At 41.9% G+C, this 16,822-nt stretch overlaps 1 protein-coding gene across 1 annotated transcript; it reads right to left on the reverse strand.

The window, feature by feature from the left end:
- Positions 1 to 2,471: 2,471 nt before the first annotated feature.
- On the reverse strand, positions 2,472 to 16,229 carry LOC111976502 (uncharacterized). Its single transcript, XM_024005355.3, has 11 exons — positions 16,222 to 16,229; positions 15,479 to 15,703; positions 14,944 to 15,138; positions 13,902 to 14,175; positions 13,328 to 13,445; positions 12,772 to 12,916; positions 5,423 to 5,636; positions 4,969 to 5,084; positions 4,692 to 4,812; positions 4,296 to 4,406; positions 2,472 to 3,507 (listed from the first exon to the last, which is right to left on the reverse strand). The coding sequence occupies exons 1-11, from the start codon at positions 16,227 to 16,229 to the stop codon at positions 3,451 to 3,453; spliced, it is 1,584 nt and encodes a 527-aa protein (XP_023861123.2). The 3' UTR covers positions 2,472 to 3,450.
- Between the last annotated feature and the right edge of the window lie 593 nt (positions 16,230 to 16,822).

A 16,822-nucleotide genomic window follows, 5' to 3' on the forward strand; every position in this document is an offset into this window, starting at 1 on the left:
CTCCTATCACAGCCATTAAACTCTTAACTGTTTTAAAGTCACCAATGGCCTCATGGTGAAATCGTTGAGCCATTTCCTTCCTCTCCGGCAACTAAGTTAGGAATGGCGTCTGTATTTTAAGTAGCGATTGGGTGTATTGATACACCAGCCAAAGTGTAATTAACAACTTCGCCATGCTCAAAGGGATATTCAATGTCAGCTTTTTTCCCCCATCTACAGTACCAATAGGTGCCCTTCTTTGCCAGGCATTGGAAACCCTTCCTGATCTTTGTGTTTGAAATTCACTGCTCGACTGAGAGACTTGTGGGGTACAGAGAAATACTACTATTGCACACAGAGTGAGTCCGTGCAACTTATTATGTGACTTGCTAAGCAAATATTTACTCCTGAATTTATTGAGGCACAGTAGCAGTGTGTGGGTAAAATCAACGGGGAAGCCAAGCCAGGAATAAAAGCCATATTGCAACCTAATATGTTGTGATAATTGCGTTGTTTGCACTACAGTATAACCTGTTAGTTCATATGCCTTGACATCGTGATATATAGGCCTAAGGCCGAGACAATAAGAAGTGTCATACTCTTTTTGACCTGACAGCATCAAATATATGGGCTACACAGAGGGGCGCTGTTTCATTTGCTCTGTTGAGGCCACTGTTGAGGCTTGCCATAACAAATGGGTTGAATACTTATTGACTCAAGACATTTCAGCTTTTCATTTTTAATTAATTTGTAAAAATGTATGAAAACATAATTCCACTTTGACATTATGGAGTATTGTGTGTAGGCCAGTGGAAAAAAATCGATTTAAAATTCAAGCAGTCAAGGAGTGTGAATACTTTCTAAAGGCTCAATTTTATTTATTTGTACTTTTTTAAAACTTTTATGCATTTTGAGATTATTCTTGTCTAATAAATAGCTTGACAAATGTAATAAATTGTTATTATTATTAACTTGAGTTATTCAAAGTGTGGCCAAAAGTTGAGAATGACACAAATATTAATTTCCACAAAGTTTGCTGCTTCAGTGTCTTCAAATATTTTTGTCAGATGTTACTATGGAATAGTGAACTATAATTACTAGCATTTCATAAGTGTCAAAGGCTTTTATTGACAATTACATGAAGTTGATGCAAAGAGTCAATATTTGCAGTGTTGACACTTCTTTTTCAAGACCTCTGCAATGCGCCCTGGCATGCTGTCAATTAACTTCTGGGCCACATCCTGACTGATGGCAGCCCATTCTTGCATAATCAATGCTTGGAGTTTGTCAGAATTTGTGGGTTTTTGTTTGTCCACCCGCCTCTTGAGGATTGACCACAAGTTCTCAATGGGATTAAGGTCTGGGGAGTTTCCTGGCCATGGACCCAAAAATATACGATTAGTTATCACTTTTGCCTTATGGCAAGGTGCTCCATCATGCTGGAAAAGGCATTGTTCGTCACCAAACTGTTCCTGGATGGTTGGGAGAAGTTGCTCTCGGAGGATGTATTGGTACCATTCTTTATTCATGGCTGTGTTCTTAGGCAAAATTTGGAGGAGCCCACTCCCTTGGCTGAGAAGCAACCCACACATGAATGGTCTCAGGATGCTTTACTGTTGGCATGACACAGGACTGATGGTAGCGCTCACCTAGTCTTCTCCGGAAAAGCTTTTCCGGATGCCCCAAACAATCGGAAAGGGGATTCGTCAGAGAACATTACTTCACCCCAGTCCTCAGCAGTCCAATCCCTGTACCTTTTGCAGAATATCAGTTTCCTGATGTTTTTCTTGGAGAGAAGTGGCTTCTTTGCTGCCCTTCCTGACACCAGGCCATTTCCAAGTCTTCGCCTCACTGTGCGTGCAGATGCACTCACACCTGCCTGCTGCCCCGATCCTGCAGCTGAATCAACTTTAGGAGACGGTCGTGGTGCTTGCTGGACTTTCTTGGGCACCCTGAAGCCTTCTTCACAACAATTGAACCGCTCTCCTTGAAGTTCTTGATGATCCGATAAATGGTTGATTTAGGTGCAATCTTACTGGCAGCAATATCCTTGCCTATGAAGCCCTTTTTGTGCAAAGCAATGATGACGGCACGTGTTTCCTTGCAGGTAACCATGGTTGACAGAGGAAGAACAATGATTCCAAGCACCACCCTCCTTTTGAACTTCCAGTCTGTTATTCGAACTCAATCAGCATGACAGAGTGATCTCCAGCCTTGTCCTCGTCAACACTCACACCTGTGTTAACGAGAGAATCACTGACATGTCAGCTGGTCCTTTTGTGGCGGGGCTGAAATGCAGTGGAAATGTTGTTTGGGGATTCAGTTAATTTGCATGGCAAAGAGGGACTTTGCAATTAATTGCAATTCATCTGATCACTCTTCATAACATTCTGGAGTATATGCAAATTGCCATACAAACTGACTTAATTCAGGACGGGAAAGGCAACAAGAAAAAGCAAAGGCAGGTAAAAAACTAGTAAAGGGATTGGAAAATAACAGCCAGGAAGAGAAATAGGCTCCTCAGAAAAATGCAAAAAGAGTGTGAGGAAAAGGTGAGAACAGACAGAGGGGAATATGTTTAGAAGAAAAGAGACATGGTGAGGAGAATGGTGACAGACAGCAGTGTGGTCCAGAGAATAGGTTTATACTGTAGTTCTACTGTATGTTTTCACCCTTTTTAACACAACCATGTTTACAAGTCATGTTCTTATTCAAACGTAATCATAACTCCAACTACAGGTTTATTCAGTGGCTGCTGCCTAAACTAATGAAAACCTTCCTACATACCCACCCCCCTTTTCTACCTAACAATTTACCTATCCATTTATTTACATACCCACCCTCTATCTACCTATCCATTTAAGTATTGTGTTTTGTCTGCTTATTTCTACATATGGGACATATTGTGATTGTTTCATATTCTGATTACAATTTCAAAGTTATCATTAAGACAATCACAGTTCAATTGGGAAACACAAAAACAAAAGTCTACACAGAATGGTATTTATTGTGAAAGAATTTCAAATACTGGAGTTAAATTCGTTATAATAGTGTCACTCACGCACAGTGTGCTGCTTTCCAGGATTAATAGTGTGACATATGAACAGTGTATCTATTATGTCTCGAAGCTGTTCTCATTATTTTCCCCTCTTCTAAGAACATTCAAAGGAGCTCTCCAATGTCAAAGGAGGTAAAAGCCAACATCTATGAGAATGGTTGGCACATGCTTTCAAAACAATACATTTGAAATGTGAGCAATGACTGTTGCCAGATGACATTCACCCAAGAAACCAAAAAGTGAACCTCTATTTTGAAATATGAAGTGCTGTGCTGGTAGTATGGTGAAAAGTCACACACTACTCGTGATCTCCCCTACCATATAGGGGCTAGGAGTTGGGGGGAGAGGTAAGAGGTCAAGGGTTGACGGAGCAGAGGACAGGCGTGGACAGCGACTTCTCCCTATACTGTAGGTCACGTGTCGGTCGCTGTGGAGCGAAGAGCATGCTTCTGCCGCCACATGTTGAACACCTACAGTAGGAAACACAGAAACAAACGCTCTAGCTGTTGTAGCGGGGCACTGCCACTGACCTGCTTCAACCACAGTGATGTTTGATATGCAGTAGCTGATGGATCAACCAGGTACAATCAGAGCCTGTCACAACTCTGCAAATAGAAGGCTCTAGGTAGAACGACAGGAGAACCAAAGAACTCTATACATTTAGAGATTTTAGTTACCATAAAAAAATTCTGATATTTGTTGTAATAACTATTAAAGGAGTAGTTCACTATTTTACAGCATGATGTTAGATGGTTTCTCACTCTGAAAGTAGGAGAAACTGTAATCCATGGTTGTTTTCTTTAAACAGCCACAAAACTTCAGCCACCACAAGCTAACAATCAATGGAAGTGATGGGGGAATGTTCTTTATTTTTTTATGGCCAAATCACCTTTAAGTAACATCAAACCAAATATGGAGTTGATTTGAAGTGACTTCAGGTGATTTGGACATTCTTTTTTTAAACATGCTCACATGCCCCCAGCACTTCCATTGATTGTTAGCTTGTGGAGGATAAGGTTTGTTGACGTTTGTAATGGATGTTTAAAAGAACTGAACAATGGACTACTTTCAGGGTGAGGAACAAAGTTAACAAGATTTTAAATAGTGAACTACTCCTTTAACAAGAAAAGAAATGACCTCTGGTAAAGTTATAGGCTAACCAGGGAGATTTTAAATAATGCTGACTCCGGTATAATTATAGAATAAGAGAATGGCTAGTCCTCTATACAAAAACACATGGCAACTTGCTCTGTCTCACCTGCGCAATGAGGGCGTGGTCCAGTTGCGCGGCAAAGGTCTCAGACACCCGGGTTCTGATGCGTCTCTTCCTCCAAGTCAGCCACGCCCCCTGCTGCAGTCGGTCAGTGTGCTGCAGAGAGGAGTGGTCACACAAACAAACAAAGGAAACTGAATTACAATGCCTTACACACAGGTGTAAGGCAGGTGTAAGGCATTATATGCACTATAACATATGCAGTAAGCATTCATAACAGCTCATGACAACTTTAAATGCATAAATAATAACCATTAAGTGAAGCGAATACATTGCAAAACAGGTGGCTCATTAAAAAGTGTCACTGTAACCTAAGGTGATTCCTAATAAGTCCACTTCTATAAGTGTCCCAATGTGCGGGACAGCACTTTGCTTTCTTACCAGGGTCGTGAGTAGGAGTGCAGTAGCGGTCTGGTCTCTCCAGCTGACCCACAACACCTGGGCGAGTCTCCTCCGAGCTCTTTTCAGCAGCACACCTAAACGCCACCGCCGTAGACACTCCCTTTGGAAGTGAGAGAGAGAGGTGTTATCAAAGGTTCAATTATATTAATGATTTAATAAACATTAATTTACCTTGCTTACACCAACTAGTTTTGTATACAGACTAAAAGTAACATGTCTCCATTCAGATACATATACACACAGCCATGWGACGTACCTCAGTCTAGCCTCCAACTGATTCTTCCTTTCAATGCGTCTGATGCCAATTCTGTTCACCCAACAGGAAAAGTACTTCTGTGAGAGGTGTAGAGATCGTCTTTTACACAACTGGACCTGATGCAGGTGGAAAACAAAGACAAATAGGACATTACCTGCTACACATCATAAGGGTGACAGCAGGTCATAGAAATAGGACTATTGATATTATATGCATCTCTGTGCAGTAGCATAACCATGCAAAGACAGAAGGGCTCAACCAGTGGTGGCTGGTGTCACTTTCATTTAGAGGACAGGCTCATAGGAATGGCTGGAATGGAATTAATGAAACCGTATCAAACACATGGTATACTGTCATTCATCAGCTTCCTCTGGACTTAACCCAATAATGACTGGTCTAATGAAAGAATCCAAATCACGTTGTCAACTCCATTATGATTCTTCCCAAAAGATACCTCTTGGTGCCAGGTGTGGAGTGATGATCTCAGCAGACTCCTCCTCTGCCTGGATTTTGTTCTCTGGACCAGGTCACTTAAGAGATTATGGGACACGGTGCGCCTCCTCCAGACACTGAAAGCTGATTGGGTCTGGTGGGTGCGTAGCCGTGACTCTGTCGTCTGAAAAGTTGACCGGCTCTCCCTCACTACCCCTCGCCAGACCTGAAAAGACCTATACGGGACAAAAAAGACAGCATCGAGATTACCAATTGGGAAGTAAAGGTCTTGCCATGCCCACAATCAAAGAATCCAGGGGCAAGCAATGTGATGCCGTTTTACAACTTCAACTGTAATGGGACTAAAAAGTTACAGATGACATGCACTGTATGTGAAGCCTACCTGAAGAGAATGATATTTGGCCACTTGGAGGACAATGGAAGCAGATTCAATAAATACTTATTATTAAAACTTCTTAGATGTTAAGTCCCCTAAAGAGGGGACTAGCGTGGTTCTACATGTTATATAAATCTGTCAGTCGATGGCACAGTCAATGACGTGGCACGCAACCATTGCTTGATGCATGCGACATCTAAGCAGGGGAAAGCGAACTCTGAAATCTGACACCACTTGAAGCTGGGATGTCCCGCCTACACTACCATTTCATTCAATCTTCCGACTGTCCATCAACTCCTGGCTGAATGCTACATCACAGCCACTGACAAAGCACACGCCTTCAAACCATTTGGGSTTTCACACCAAATTGTTTTGGAGCGGTTTTCCCCCTTCGTTCGGTTCGTTTGGACTGGTGTGAACACTATCCGCATTCGGGAGCGCACTAAACAATGCACCATGGTTCAATCAAAATGGTGTGAACACATTCCCGACCAAACAGAGGAAAATAACCAGAGGTGTGCAGTAGGCCTATTAATGGTTGTTTGACTGCGAGCATTTGATGAAATGCAGGCAGTAGTCTACCATAACTTTATCTCTGAAACATTCAGTGAGTAGCAGTGCATTTATGAGCACATCCGATGCAGATTAGGTGAGATGGGGGCTATAACCCAGAGGTGTGGGCACGCGTCACATGACTTGGACTCAAGTCGGATTGTCACGGCCGTCAAATGAAGAGGACCAAAGCGCAGCGTGGTGAGCGTACATATTCCTTTTATAAAGGTGACGCGAACAAAAACAATAAACAATACAAAACAACCGTGAAGCTTAAAACTTCTTGCCACTAGGGGGGTGCCATTTCGACATAGTCCAGATTCGTCTCCAAATTAAACTGCCTCGTACTCAATTCTTGCTCGTACAATATGCATATTATTATTAGTATTGGATAGAAAACACTCTCTAGTTTCTAAAACCGTTTGAATTATGTCTGTGGGTGAAACAGAACTCGACTTAGAGCGATTTTCCTATGTGTATGTCAGAATTCAGAATTGTACTGGCTGCTCTGAGACCTGTGTATTAATTTGCCTGTCCTCTATTGGTTGAGATGCACTGCATACGCCTTCCCCTGGGTGTCAGCGAATAGGGAGACTTGAAATGGAGTCTCTGTGTAATTCCCAAAGTTTATAAATTGATTGGAATCACGGTGGCCATTCTTTGGGATCTGCGCTCGGGCGCGAAGAGGAGCTTTGCATATCGTTGTGGAAGCTCTGGTTTTAGCTCCTTAGATAATTCCGGTCATGTTTTTGTTCGATATAAGCTTTAAAGACATCATAATCTTGTTATTTTGAAKCGAATTATTTCAGTTTATATCAGTTTATTGCGATTTTCTGGCATTTCTTTGTGACGCACTTTCAAGAGTTGGACACTTTCCCTGTACATGCCGAACGTTAGTGGCCATTTCGACAGGACAAGAGGACATCTTTCGACCAAAAGACGATTAGACCGGAGAAAGGACACATTGCCCAATATTCTGATGGAAGCTCAGCTAATAGTAAGAACTATTTATGCTGATAAATCGTTGTTCTGTTGAAAAATGGTAAACGCATAAGCTGCCATTTTTTGGGGGGGTAGCTTCGCTTTGGCGCAACTTGTATTGCGCAGTAAGGTTAATTTTAAAAATGTAATTCAGCGATTGCATTAAGAACTAATTTGTCTTTCAAATGCTGTCCACGCTGTATTTTTTAGTCAAGTTTATGATTATTTAATGATTAGACTAAGTCACTCTCTAAGATGGCTCCCGATATTTTCTGCCCAGTTTAGCTACTTTTCTCATTGTATAACCACGATTTGTGATGCTAAATATGCACATTTTCGAACAAACTCTATATGCATTGTGTAATATGATGTTACAGGACTGTCATCTGAAGAATTCTGAGAAGGTTAGTGAAAAAATTAATATATTTTGGTGGCGATAACGTTATCACCACCTTTTGCATTGATTCAATGCTGGGGTGATGTTAGCTCATGTGGTATGCTAATATAACGATATATTGTGTTTTCGCTGTAAAACACTTAGAAAATCTAAAATATTGTCTGGATTCACAAGATCTGTGTCTTTCGATTGCTGTAGGCTGTGTATTTTTCTGAAATGTTTTAGGATGAGTATTTTGGTAATTGACGTCGGTCTCTGTAATTATTCCGGCTGCTTCCAACGCTATTTCAGATTGCAGCTGCAATGTACAACTGTGATTTATACCTGAAAAATGCACATTTTTCAAAAAAATAAAAATCCTATACCATAAATATGTTATCAGACTGTCATCTTATGAAGTTGTTTCTTGGTTAGTGGCTATATATATCTTTATTTAGTCGAATTAGTGATAGCTACTGATGCAGGAAAAAAATGGTGGACAAAAAAAAGTTGTGTCTTTTGCTATGGTGGTTAGCTAATAGAAATACATATTTTGTCTTCCCTGTAAAACATTTAAAAAATCGGAAATGATGGCTGGATTCATAAGATATGTATCTTTCATTTGGTGTCTTGGACTTGTGATTTCATGAACATTTGATTATATGATATCCCTGTGGCTTTAGGCTAGGCTATGCTAGTCAGCTTTTTTGATGGGGGGGATCCCGGATCCYGGTTTGTGACTCTATAAAGGTTTTAAGGGCTATGTGCCACAAACAAAGTTAACTTCCCACACTGAAAGGAGGGAAAGGGCTACCTAAGTATGGTTCCCAATCAGAGACAACGATAGACAGCTGTCCCTGATTGAGAACCATACCCGGCCAAAACATAGAAATACAAAATCATAGAAAACAAAAACATAGAATGCCCACCCCAAATCACACCCTGACCAAACCAAAATAGAGACGTAAAAAGGTCTCTCTAAGGTCAGGGCGTGACACCTATCTGGGTGATGTTTTTTCTCGCCTGAATGATCTGAATCTAGGATTACAGGGACTTTGCGCAACTATATTGAATGTGCGGGACAAAATTGAGGCTATGATTAAGAAGTTGGAGCTCTTTTCTATCTGCATTAAGAAGGACAACACACAGGTCTTTCCATCCTTGTATTATTATTTTGTGTGCAAATTAACTCTAGCTTATGGACAATGTCAAATGTGATATTGCAAAGCACCTGAGTGAGTTGGGTGCGCAATTACGCAGGTACTTTCCCGAAGCGGATGACACAAACAACTGGATTCCTTATCCCTTTCATGCCCTGCCTCCAGTCCACTTACAAATTTCTGAACAAGAGAGCCTCATCGAAACTGCAACAAGGGGTTCTGTGAAAATGTAATTTAATCAGAAGCCACTGCCGGATTTCTGGATTGGGCTGAGCTCAGAGTTTCTTGCCTTGGCAAATCGCGCTAAGACACTGATGACCTTTGCAACCACGTACCTATGTGAGAGTGGATTTTCGGCCCTCACTAGCATGAAAACTAAATACAGGTACAGACTGTGTGTGGAAAATTATTTAAGACAGACTCTCTCCAATACAACCCAACATTGCAGAGTTATGTGCATCCTTTCAAGCACACCCTTCCCATTAACCAGTGGTGAGTTATTCACAATTTTCGATGAACAAATAAGGTTTTATATGTAAGATGGCTAAATAAAGAGCAAAATGATTGATTATTATTATTATTATTTGTGCCCTGGTCCTATAAGAGCTCTGTCACTTCCCTCGAGCCGGGTTGTGACAAAAACTCACACTCATTCTTATGTTTAATAAATGTATCGTATAGTGTGTGTGTGGCAGGCTTACAATGATTGCAAAAAACAACATTTGAGAGTGCGCTGACCCTGGTGCTAGAGGGGGTACGCAGCTGGAGGTTGAATGTTTGAAGGGGTACAGGACTATAAAAAGTTTTGGAACCACTGCTGTAGTGTGTGAGAATACTGTTCATTGACTACAGTTCAACATTCAACACCATAGTGCCCTCCAAGCTTATCACTAAGCTCAGGAACCTCGGACTGTACACCTCTCTCTGCAACTGGATCCTGGACTTCCTGACAGGGGCCCCCCCCCCCCCCCCTAGGTGCTGAGGGTAGGCAACAACCATTTATCTGCCTCGCTGACCTTCAACACGGGGCCCCTCAGAGGTGTGTGCATAGTCCCCTCCTGTACTCACTGTTCACGCATGACTCCAACACTATCATTAAATTTGCTGACTACACGACGGTGMTTGGACTGATCACCGACAATGATTCTGTGAAGAGTCCACCAGCCACTGTGGCAGATAGATGTAAAAATCTACCAGCTACTCAGATTTTTTATCAGAAATTACACCAAAAAAACAGATGAGCATGCTTTGTAATGTTTCTAAAACAATATATTTATTACTAGTAAGAAGTAATGTGGTATATTGTTTGATTCTAGTTTTTGTGACCTGAATATTTTTTGAACCAAAATAACACAGATGAGACAAATGTTCACCTGCCCCTTTTAAGTGTGGGACGTTACCGTGGTAACGTGACTCGAGTCATGTTTGTGCCAGTGAGATTGAGTCTGACTTGTAGAATCGTTGTCTTCTCTTCCCTAGCAGTTTAAACTCAAACATTTTAAAACAGCCTAGCTTTGTGAACAAAACAATGGAAATAGARAAACACAAGGACAAAGTCCCACTTTTGTAGACTTTCATTTCAAGTAAATTAGACCAACTTTTATGCCTGTGCGCAGCGCTTCTAAAAATGAATCTTTCACTCAGCTCCTCATGTGCGCCAAGCCAGGCAGAGGTGGGATAGGTCATAGGATTTTGTAGTTATTTTACTTTGTGCGATTAATTTACCAGCTATGAAACAAAATGACAGAAATACTTTGAAAACAGCTACTGAAGCATTTATTTTACTAGAAATGTGATCATACTTTACTATTTTTATTCACAAATGCGAGTGAAATGCTCGCACTGTGGAGCCCTGACCACCTGCCAACATGGCTGATGAAATAGACAATACCCGCCAATGCTAAAATCTACCTGCACTTGGCAGATGTTAATTTTAGGTCAGGTCAGTGACCTGGCAGTGTGGTGCCAGGACAACAACCTCTCCCTCAACGACAGGAGCTGATCGTGGACTACAGGAAACGGAAGGCCAAGCACGCCCCCATCCACATGAACGGGGCTGTAGTGGAGCGGGTGGAGAACTTCAAGTTCCTTGGTGTCCACATCACTAAGGAATTATCATGAGWGCATCTTGACTGGCTGCATCACTGCTTGGCATCCGATACATTTTAGTCATCTAGTAGACGCTCTGAACTTGTTCTAAACCCACTGCCCGCAAATCGTCATTACATTTCTTGGGAMTATGCAGAATTACTAGTTATTGTTTATGGCCCTCATGATAAATAATTACTTTTGGGATTACATTTCAAATMACATTTTAGTTGGAATTTTTCAAAAAATGTTGCATACAAAGTGGGATTGAAATGGATTTAGTTGTGATTTTATTTGTCCTTGATCTATACAAAATATCCCATAATGTCAAAGTGATAAGAAAAATCCWAAAATGTTAACAAATTAAATAACTAAAACAGTTGTTGCAAAAGTATTCACCCCTTTTGTTTTGGTAAACCTAAATTAGTTCAGGTGTACAATTTGGCTTAAAAAAATCACATATTAAGTTACATGGACTAAATCTGTGTGAAATAATAGAGGTTGACATGATTTTTTTWATGACTATCCCTTCCTCTGTCCCCCATACATACATACCATAAGGTCCCAAAGTCAAGTACTGAATTTCAAGCACAGATTTTACTACAAAGACCAGGGAGCTTTTCAAATCAGACATGGAATATATCTTTAAGCATGGTCAAGTTAATAATTATGCTGTGGATGATGTATTAAACCACCCAGACACAACAAAGATARAGTCATRCTGAACTGAGCTGCAGGACAGGAAAGAAACTGCTCAGGGATGTCACCATGAGGCCATTGGTGATTTAAAACAGCTACAGAGTTCAACGGCTGTGATGGGAGAAAACTGATGATGGATCAACAACATTGTTGTTACTCCACAATAATGACCTAAATGACGGAGTGAAAAMAACACAAATACACAAARGGAAAATATCCCAAAACATGGCAAATTAATAAACTTTTGGGCCTAAATCCATTATGTTTGGGGCAAATCCAATKCAATATCTCTGAGTACCTGCCTCCTTACTTTTAAGCATGGTGGTGGCTACATCATGGTATGAGTATGCTTAACCTCGGCAAGGACTGGAGTTTTTCAGGATAAAAAGAAACGGGATGCAGCTAAGCACAGGCAAAATCCTAGAGGAAAACCTGCTTCAGTCTGCTTTACACCAGAATCTGGGAGAGGAATTAACCTTTCAGCAGGACAAAAACCCAAGACCAAATCTACARGAGTTGCTTACCAAGAAGACAGTGAATGTTCCTGAGTGACCAAGTTACACTTTTGACTTAAATCTGCTTAAAAATCTATGGCAAGACTTGAAAATTGCAGTCTAGCCATGACCCCAACACCTTGACAGAGCTTGAAGAKTTTTGCAAATACTAAATGGGCAAATATTGCGCAATCCAGGTGTGTAAAGCTATTACATTTACATTTGAGTCATTTGGCAAACGCACTTATCCAGAGCGACTTACAAGAGCAATTAGGGTTAAATACCTTGCTCAAGGGCATATCGGCAAATGTTTCACCTAATCAACTCAGGGATTCAAACCAGCGACCTTTGCGATTACTGGCCCAACACTTAACCACTAGGCTACCTGCCTGAAACTTACCCAAGAAAACTCACAGCTGTAATCTGCTAAAGGTGTTTCTAACCTGTATTGACTCGGGGGTGAATACTTGTTATATTTTTCATTAATTGTTATTTTTTTCGATTTTTGAATTTCTTCTACTTTGACATTACAGAATATTTTGTGTAATTCATTGACAAAAAAATCGAAATTTAATTAAATCCCCAAAATCCAAGTGGGGTGAATACTTAAAACCAACAGCCTACCTGCGCATTAGTTGAGTCTGGCCCAGCCGTGAGGCCTCTTGGTGGCGATGGTGGACTCTGAGCCACAGTTGGAAGGCTCTGGTCACTCTGCGACCCTCCAGCCACAGCCACACTGCCTCCTCCATCTGCCTCTGGCATCTAGACTCTGACCAACACAAACAGGCCGTGTGTGGGTGGGGACCTGGGAGCGCTTCAGCACAAAATGGCTGCCATACTTCACCCATGTGAATGRGACACATTGAAATATGGCAGCATTTCTACATCCATTCCTTGGTTGCACACCCGGATGTGGACCTTTTTATTTCAGCCCTGCATTAGCACACCCAAACGCCTAACTAATTCATCAATAACCAAGCTGATTCCCTTGAATCAGGTTTGCTAGTGCAGGTTAGAACAAAAATGTATACATCCTGGGGATCATCAGAAATGGATTGAGAAACGCTGAAATATGGAACCTTATAGCCAACTTGGCTCTCAAACAAAGGCAACATCACATATTAAACAGTCCCTCTGTTCAACGTGTTAGAGAATGATACATTACAAATCATGTCGCTACCTTTGGTCCACTTCCACCAGCATAGCAGAACTTCACGTGCCCCTCTCCTCTCTCTCTGTACACGTAGTATAGTGACTGCTCTGGATGTGCGTGTCCTCTCCCTCCAGTGATCAAAACACTAAAACAAACACACACTGGCTACTTACTGATGGGAAAGCACAATACAGATTGAATGAGTCTTGTTAGGTTGACACCAAAGTCATTTTMATTTTGATTCATGAAGATGTCACCTTCCTTTAGTTCCTGCTAAATATGTGAATACGACTCTGTCCAGAAACAACCTCTACCCCTGCCTATCCAGTGAGAAGTTGTTTGAAATTGAAAGAATTTGATTAGGATTAGAAATATAGTATTGTAAATTCTTTCCTAGCTCCTTTTTCTCGGATTGGCTTGGTGTGGCTGGTTGTTTTCGCCCATAGAAATAGAATGCAAATCATTGATATTGAATTATTTGACAATCATCTAATTCTATGTTTTTCAGCAGCCCTCTCAAATGTGCATGTGCAAAAAGGGTTAAACCCTTAGGGTTGTGTCTAGATGGGACCTGTGTGTATAAAGGGAAGGGATGCTGCACCTGACGTATTGTCCCTCTGTTGAAGTGTTTGAGCACTATGCACCCTCTAGTGGCCGTTCTCCAGTGGTTCATGGTGACAGCAGTGAGTTTGAAGTGTATGTGTTTCAGTCTCTGCTCCAGGACCTTCAGTCTGTTTCGAGCCTGCTCCAGCTCACTCCTCCAGTGGGTAAAACACAGGGCCACCAGCCTCCTGGCTCTGCCAAGATGGAACCTGGCACCTTTGTGCCTACGTGCTAGGGCAGGGCCGGTGTAGGCTTGCCAGCTCTGGAAAACCCTGCGTGGGAGAGAGAGAAGTGAAAAGAGGTGAGAATAAATCTGAATGCTACACATAATTACTTGTCCAATCCACTCAAAAGTTATTGGAGGAATGTCCCTTTGTGAAATATAGTACATGGAATTCTGAGAAAAATCAAGTAGCAAACTGGTACTGCAAATGCATGGCACACTGCTTTGTTATTGTCGGGCAAATGTTCCTTTTCATATTCAAGAACGAACGATTAGTTACATTTTCTCTGACCCTTGCTCCGGCCAAACGCTATGCCACACCCACGGACTTTAGTTTAGTCTCCGCAATGAGTCTGGAACTGAGTACCTACCTGACGATTTCTAGAAAGCAAACACATTCTAACCATTCTAATTGGTCCCAGAAACCGATGGGTTGGGCCAGAGCCAGAACACACATGGGTATAGCGTCATTGGCTTTGATACTCTGATTGGTTAGAGATAATCCAATCGCTGATAACTTGGGCCAGAGCCAGAACACACGTGGGTATAGCATCATTGGCTTTGATACATTCATTCTCTAACACGTTGAACAGAGGGACTGTTTAATATGTGATGTTGCCTTTGTTTGAGAGCCAAGTGGCCATAAGGTTCCATTGTTTTGCACAACACCCCTCATTTTGACGTTAACACAAACGACTTCAACAACGGCTTTCTCAGACTGAAATATGTAGCGAACATAGAGCAGTGGAAGAATTCAGTTTGAGTCAGGCAACACAGCACAAGGCAACACAGCACACACATTTCTCCATCATCACACCTCTTGCACAGAGTCTGGTTGTGGAATACCAAACTGGTCAGTGAGGACTGATGGGCTGTGATCCAGTAGTAGAACCTCTCTGTGACGTCTCTCCTCTGTCTCTGCTGAAGGAGCTCCATCGCCCTCTCCTGGTCATCCACGCTCTGTTTGGCGCGCCGCGCCCACTCCCTACCCAGCACCCTCGCCCGCTGCCACCTAGGGAGCACAACATGGACGTCAATATGATTATATGACATGAAGCAGCCAATCATGAAAAAGTATTTAACACTATGTAGTCAACCGTTTTTTGCTTAGAGCTTCGTATTGGTTGATTCTGATACTTTTCAAGTCGGAATATGAAAGGTGCGCTAACAGCTCAAACTGAGTCTTCCTGCTACAAATTAGTATGTTGGATGTTCAAATTGTATTATACAGTGTATGGTACATTAGTTATCTTCTGCTCATTAAAACAGAATTTATTTGTCTACTTATTTGATATACTTAATACCTGTCTCTCCGTCTGTGCAGCGCCCATCTCCACCGGGTGAAGGAATACCAGGTCAGACAGGTGACGCGGTGGCTGGCTGCCTTGCTTTCGAGTGCCCTCTGTCTCCAGTGGCGTGCTGCTGCCCTGGCTAAGCTCTGCTGGTAGAGCAAACGCTCCTTCCAGGAAGTAAAAGCCGCAAGCAGAGTTCTTCTGTGCCTCTGCGTCTTCATGGCTATGATGGCACTCTGCTCTCTGGCGCTGCGTTGGGCCTGGGCGTGCCATTGCTGCAGTAGTCTGAGTAGAAGACCGAAACAACTGGAAAATGTAAGGCATGGAAATTTTTCCACCAAAGAAAGGAAATAACACTCAGAAATGAAGTAGAGATGAATGACGTCACGGTGGCCCTAGATGTGCCATCTAGACCCCAGTCCCCCATGAAATAAAAACCATGTATAGATTCTACAGACCCTACCGAGTACTTCTAACGCCACTTTTACCTCGGCACAAAGAATCGTTTTCTCTAGAAACCAATATGTAATTCAAATACAGTGTATTGCATTGAGGCCAATMGAATGGGCCAGCAACACTCCGTATTCCTCAGTCCCCATGAAATGACACCAGATATAAACTGTGGCCAGTTAGGCACACCTATCTGCAAAGCCTCAGTTAAAATTTGCAAATGTTTTTTGCGCTGAGCTTCCTATTAGTTGATTCTGATACTTTCCAAGTGGGAAACGTGGACCTGATCTTTCTACAATGAGTTTCCAAGTCAGAAATTTCTGAGTTGTCTTGAACATGGCATGAGAGCTTACCCGTTCATCTGTGGTTTCACTTTAGGCAATGACAAGCAAAAGCAAGAGAGATTGTGCAGTAGCTGGCTGCAAGGCAGCAAATGTTTCTTTGCACTTCCAACTGAACAATCATTGCGTCTGATATGGCTTTGAGTTATTTGTAAAAGGGCTGTGCAGAGGCTCGAAATTACACTTTGAAATTGTGATAACGCTCTAATTTGTGTAAGAGCTGTTTAAAGAAATAAAAATAAACGGCTGGAATTTCTGCTCGTTTTGGGTGGGTCGAGTTTTGGCCCAGACCATTATGTACTAATCTGATCTGATTATAATAGACCAATGACAGTTCATATTTTATTTGCATATCCTCCCACAGCAGCTGCTGGTCCTGCCCATTGAAGTATATAAATCACACTGGTCAAAAGGATAATTTTGTGCCACAAACTAGCAGACAACCTCCAACTCCCGCACTCAATCAGAAATATCATCCCAAGCTTCCTCCAAAACAGCCAAGTTTCCACAGCCACCATTCACCCCAAAAGCTGGAGTCCCTCAAAGTTCAGTCTTCAGCCCACTTCTATGAAACATCTACATCTCAGGCATTTACTACCCCCCCACRTCACCC

The sequence above is a fragment of the Salvelinus sp. IW2-2015 genome, linkage group LG17 (genome assembly GCF_002910315.2).
Source record: "Salvelinus sp. IW2-2015 linkage group LG17, ASM291031v2, whole genome shotgun sequence".
Taxonomy (NCBI): domain Eukaryota; kingdom Metazoa; phylum Chordata; class Actinopteri; order Salmoniformes; family Salmonidae; genus Salvelinus; species Salvelinus sp. IW2-2015.

Excerpts from the sequence above, each read along its gene's own strand:
- LOC111976502 (XM_024005355.3), bottom strand. Across the intron at positions 13,446-13,901 it reads ACAGAGGGACAATACGTCAG|TGTTTTGATCACTGGAGGGA; the intron begins GTGCAGCATCCC and ends TGTTTGTTTTAG. Across the intron at positions 3,508-4,295 it reads ACCACGCCCTCATTGCGCAG|GTGTTCAACATGTGGCGGCA; the intron begins GTGAGACAGAGC and ends TTCCTACTGTAG.